Genomic DNA, 5,953 nt, shown 5'->3' on the forward strand with positions numbered 1-5,953 from the left:
TACTGTCTAGCCGGTATAATTTCTTGGAATATGATATCTTTTTTATCGGGTACAACTTAGACACACACAACTCACGCACTCCACACTCACACCACACGCGTGCGTCTATACACACGCAAAGAAGAGATTGGGAGGCGTCGCCTCCAGTGCGCGGGAAACACGCGGTACCACCGAACACGCACACCTGCGTGTACCCTAAAATTTTTGGAAAAAAATCTAAAAAATGGTGCGATCGCCAGAGTAGTGTCCCACTGAACAGCCCTAGATATCTAGCCAAACATGATACTTAATCTGAGAAAGAAGTATATTTGGTTGCCTGTTGAGTAGATGCAGCGTGCATGATGCAAAAATACATGTTTATCCAGGCCTAGTGAACACGCTCAAAATAAGTTTCCCTGGTCATCCTGACTGGATGGATGCACTTCGTCCTATGCTGGCCCACATGTCATCCTATTAGGTTTAGTCCCACATCGGTAATTGATGTTGGAAGACAACAACATATAAGGCGGGGGCAGTCCTCACCCTCTTTTGGGTTAAGTTAGGTCTAAGGCAGGGCTCCGGTAGACCTAGGCCTGAGGGGCACCGGCACGTGGGTTTAGCGAGCCAGGCCAGATTCTGCTGTGTACTCCAACAAGTGGTATCGAAGCCTATGGTTAGAAAAACATAGAAAATCTCAGTGGTCACATAGTGATGGGGGAGCCCGTTAACGTCTCAGAGGTCACACGGGTTGTCAAGGTCACACGGGTTGTGTGTGATAGGAGCGTTGGACTTGGGGCCTGGATAACATCTTCCGGAGATCACACAGGGTTGTGTGATGTGAAGAGTTGGGTCCGATGTGTGACGAGGAAGATCGTTAGGTTTAGTCACACATCGGTAATTGATGTTGAAGGACAACAACATATAAGGCGGGGGCAGTATTAGGCTAGTCTTTTGGGTTGAGTTAGGCCTAAGGCCGTGTATGTTGTGGGCTCCGGTGGACCTAGGCCTGTGGGTTCAGCGAGCTGGGCCATATTCCACTGCGCACTCTAACACATCCTCTAACGAATCAGTCTTCGTATCCACCCATACATGCAATCAAACGTCTTTACATGGAATTACTGCATCTACCCATGCAGTCAACCGAACAGTATTTATCGGTGTTTCGAGTTACCATCGACGAGTAAATTTCTAGTATTGCGCGTCATGCTCGGATGGTGTGCTGAGAGGACACGAGGTTTATACTGGTTCGGGACAGAAAGTCCATACATCCAGTTCTTCGTTGTTGCTCGTGTTACTAGCACTGAAAGTTTATAGTAGAGGGTTATAAACGAGCAAGAGAAGCAAAGGATCACAAGTCTCTAGTGAAAGGAGTGAGTGGGTGCTGAGAGCTCGATCGCTGCTCAGCTGTGCGTTCGTGTCGGGCTCTTGTGCTGATCTGTATCGGATCTCGATGGTTCGATCGGATTGAATTGGATCCTCCTCATGGGATGCCCTGCTTTTCCCTTTTATAGGCTAAGGGAAAGCACAAGTTACAACGGAAGAAAAGAGAAGAACGAGAGAGAGAGAAAAATGCATTCAGGATCATCGGGGCCTTCTTCTCCTTCATGCGGGTTCTGTCGATCCTATAGATGTCAACAGGGACAGCTCCATGTCATGGCCCTGTCCGTCACTGGCACCATGCGTAGGCGTCTTCTACCGGTCATGGCGTTCCATCCCGTCCCGACGGACGTCGTGGTGAACTGACGCGCCTGTCATCGTTTGTACGAAGGTTAGACAGAACAGCACTAGCACGCCCGACGCTGTTCTTGATGTGAACCTTCAAGTATGGCCTGTTATGGCCACGGCTTACATTGAGGCGTGACAGTCTCTTCTCTGGTGTCAGAGTTTTAACCCAGGACCATACGCTTGGACCTAGAGTGGTTGACGGCGACATGGGTCCCCGTTGGGCGAGACGGAGCCCGTGGCCTCAGGGTCAGGCGAGGTGGAGCACAAACCCAAGGGTCGGGCGAGGCGGAGCCTGTGGCCTCGGGGTCGGACGAGGCGGAGCTCACGTACCTAGGGGTTGGTTGGAGCTGTAGTCGCGCTCTTGACTGCTCGGATGAATCAATGTTGATGACCATTAGCTCCTCCTCTTCGCGTACCCTAGTATTGGTCCCCAACAGTATTCTTTTCAAAGTAATGCATCCACACAGCCTATATTTTTTATTCACACTTAGCCTATATTTACTCATGTAGGATATATGATGTAGAGTTGTAAAAGCAATTAAGATCATCTCAAGAGTCTTTTTAAAGCTCACTCTTTAAATTATCATTTGAAAAATCATTTGAATAGTGGTAAAATAAATAAAAGGAAAAATGCTGGAAATAACCAGAAGGAACGTTTGGAACGTGGAAATCCGTAACACAGCCTGACGGCAAGCATCGTAGCAAATTTTCCATCGACTCGAAGCTTATTTTCTGTTTCCTACAAAAGTACATGCTTCTCTACCGTTCCTATAGAAAATTAGTTGCCAATTCCTCCATATCAAACGCATAGTGAAGTCAGCAAAACAGAGGTTTGGTTCCTTTGAAATTCCTTTGAACTTCCTCATTTCCAAACAAGGCCTTGCTCTTGGGGGCGAACGCGCCTGCCGCCTCCGGCCGCCCCCTCCAGCCGCGTCAAATCCGCACCCTCCTCGGCTGCGCCAGCGATCTCCCGCCGCAAGGACGAAGCCCCGTGTCCCCTTCTCACGGATCCCCTTCCCGGCGCCATGACGGAGGTACTCTCCCTTACCCACATCCATGGAAATTTGAGGCCGCGGTCGTGAGATCCGATTCGGGTGGAACCGCGGTCTCGTTTGGGCTCGCTAGCGATCTTCTCGCTACAGGGAAGAACGTTTTTGCGGGGCCTGGGTGGTAGTACCCTGTACCTTCGCGCGGCCTTGCCTTCTTTCTCGTGGGTCTCTAGGGATTAGGGTTAGATAGCTGGGAGTGCTTGTGCTTGTACTTGTGGATGCTTGGCACTATCCAGTGTCTGGGTAGAGTACAAGGTGTGTCTTTGCGAGGCATAAGAGCAGAGATTTCGGCCCTCTGACGGGGTTCTGTGGTGGTCAGGCATCTGGGCTCTGGTGGTTAGGGTGGAATTATCGATTAGATTTCAGTTGTTGTCGTGAATGCTACCTGCTTCTGAATTATTTGTTCAAATTTTTGAAAAAAAAAAGGAAAAAGAATGTAGATGCTAGGTGAGGAGAGTGCAAATGTGCTGTGCCCACAATAAGTAGTCTCATTCCAAGTAAATGTTAATATGCTTATCTCTCTCGCAAAAGAATAACAGGCTTCTTTTGTCATTCAAAATGTTGTTTTCAGTCATCTGCTAGCTGTTATGTTGTTAAACTATATTGTATGAAACATCCATTTGTGCAAATTCGGTTGGGGAATAATGAGTTCTCCTTTGCCTCCCTTGTTTCAGTATTGGGTGAGCCAAGGAAACAAATGGTGCGACTTCTGTAAGATTTATATAGCGAACAATTCCTTCAGCATCAGGACACATGAACTTGGTAAGCGCCACAAGGACAATGTCACCAAAAGACTGTCGACAATGCAAAGTGAGAGTGAGGCAAAGGAAAAGGAACAGCAGCAAGCTGCCCGAGCCCTACAGCAGATAGAAGCAGTAAGTTCTCAGATTCGCATTTTTTCCTATTACCATGGTATTATTCAGTATCCATTGGTGGTATGCATATAGTTCTCTCACATAAACTAGAACGCTTTATATACAGAAGACGATATTGTATTCATACAGCTGTAATATGTCCTTTTTGGCTTCATACTGATGTCTTGTGCCTGTTTGTCGTGCTTTAGCAATTGGTTCATGAGCTATGGAAGCATGCCTGATTCATGTTCAACTTTTTTTCTGCTGCAGAAAGCTAAAAAGAGCTATCAAAAGGATTTAGAGAATAGCCAGAGGAATGTTGATGGAGACACTTCTTCGGCACCTGGAGATGGTTGTGTATGGCTTTACTGTTTTATATATATAAACAATTCAGTGCATTCTCTAGTATGGTTTGTATTCTGCTGTGTTTGTGCTCATCTTTGATCTGTGATTCTGTATACAGAATGCACCCACATCGAGGATCATCTCCCGTATTCTCTTAACTTGAGTGCTGATTAGCTTGCTATATTACTCTTATGTGTGTGTTTTTTCCCTCCACTGTCACTAGCTCTTTTTCAAGTTTATTTTCGGGGGCGGAGGAACGGCAGCTGCCCCCTGACTGTATACCTCAAGCAATGATCAAAAGCAATTAGGAAGCCCAAACTTAAACGCTTCAGCACCTGTTCAGTTAAAATGCATGCACCAAGCACCCCTCTTCTAGTATTCCTGGCTCCGCCCCTGTATATTTTGGACTTCTTCCCATTGAGCTCACTCACCCAGACTTGGATTGGTCAACCAAGAGATCCTGATAATTAGCTGGGCTGTATCAGTTTTTTAAGGCCTGGCTTATTTGATCTAGAACTTAAAAAAATTGAATCACCCAATCAAATCCTGACATTACTTTCTGCTGGCCTGGAACTACATCTTGCTACTTTCTGTTCTTATTCCAAGCTAAATGTTCTTATACTAGAAAAGAAGACAAAATTCTTCTGTCAGCCCCATGAGTTTGTTGTTGGGCAATGTTTATAACAATATTTGAAATAAGTGAAAGATTTTAGCTTTCTTCTAGAAGTCTGTTCTTCACTTAAAATAAGTTGTTCATACCTGACCTGGCTTGTTTATCAATTCTGGTTATCTGCCAATCTTGATATGTTGCCCAGAAGCTAGATTAGTGGATATTAATGACTATGTGCAAGCAGCCAACTTAATTTCTTGAGTTTTAGATTATTCTCCTGAGTCCTATGAATTATGAAGCATTCCTTGCATAAACCTGATCATATGTTGACTAGAACAAATCATCTTGTCTGAATTTTCTCTCTATCTGGTGACATTTCTTCAAATCTGGTTTCTGCAGGGTGGGTATTTGACTCGGCATCGGGATATTACCATGACAAATCTACTGGACTTTATTATGATTCAAACTCTGGCTTCTATTATTCTGATAGTTTAGGTAATTTCATTTGTAATGTTCTGTCTTGTAGTCCAGTCTGGATTTTCTCTTTTCATATATATTGTATATTGATGTTTATGTTTGTAAATGAGCAGGCAAGTGGGTTACTCAAGAAGAGGCGTACAAGTCTGTGCAAACTTCCAAAACAGACATTGGTCAATCCTCAACTTCACAAACAAAAGCTCCTGCTGCAGAAATGGCTGTTCCTGCTATTAAAGGAGGTCCAGCTCCAGGTCGGGTAGTCACGAAACTATTGAACCCAATGAGACCTATTAAGGGCACTCCTGCCCCATCTGCTGTTGCTGTTAACAAGAGGAAGAGGGAGGACGGCAAGCCCAAGGTGATCTCCAAGGAGGAGGAAGCGGCCCTCAAAGCACGGGAAGCAGCGAGGAAGAGAGTGGAGGATAGAGAGAAGCCTCTGATGGGATTATACAAAACCTACTAACATCTTGTCCTTGCCAAACTACTCTTCCTCCATATGGGCTTGCCAATTACAGTCTGATGTTGTAAAAGAAAAAAAAAACTAACTGAATGCATCTTTCTCAGAAAGAGTGCCGGTAATGGTGTGGCACTGTATTCCAGAGCTCTTCTGCATCAGCAATGTGTGTCTACACCGTATAATACCTCATCAGTGGTTCTTGAGTGGACCAAGTTCCTTTTGAATCATGTAAAGGATCTGTTCATTGTTTCTTTTACGAGTATGGAGTGTCATATACTGCGAAATGAGGACACGGTGACCGTTCTCAATATGTTCAATAGTGTATGCTTCTGTGCTCGACAACTGAGACAGTATTGGCCGAGGAGTTGGCTGTGAGTCTGACTGAACGAAAGCGCTTCCAGAAAATTATTAAGAAAATAATAAACGCGTCCAGGCTCCAGCAAGTGGAGTGTTCTGG

At 45.3% G+C, this 5,953-nt stretch overlaps 1 protein-coding gene across 1 annotated transcript; it reads left to right on the forward strand.

Annotated features, from left to right (window-relative positions):
* Positions 1–2,503: 2,503 nt before the first annotated feature.
* Positions 2,504–5,745, forward strand: LOC136520581 (zinc finger protein ZOP1-like). The gene is made up of 5 exons (XM_066514133.1): positions 2,504–2,738; positions 3,428–3,628; positions 3,878–3,959; positions 4,962–5,057; positions 5,153–5,745. The coding sequence occupies exons 1-5, from the start codon at positions 2,730–2,732 to the stop codon at positions 5,500–5,502; spliced, it is 738 nt and encodes a 245-aa protein (XP_066370230.1). The 5' UTR covers positions 2,504–2,729; the 3' UTR covers positions 5,503–5,745.
* The last annotated feature ends 208 nt before the right edge of the window (positions 5,746–5,953 follow it).

The sequence above is a fragment of the Miscanthus floridulus genome, chromosome 18 (genome assembly GCF_019320115.1).
Source record: "Miscanthus floridulus cultivar M001 chromosome 18, ASM1932011v1, whole genome shotgun sequence".
NCBI classification, from domain to species: Eukaryota; Viridiplantae; Streptophyta; class Magnoliopsida; order Poales; family Poaceae; genus Miscanthus; species Miscanthus floridulus.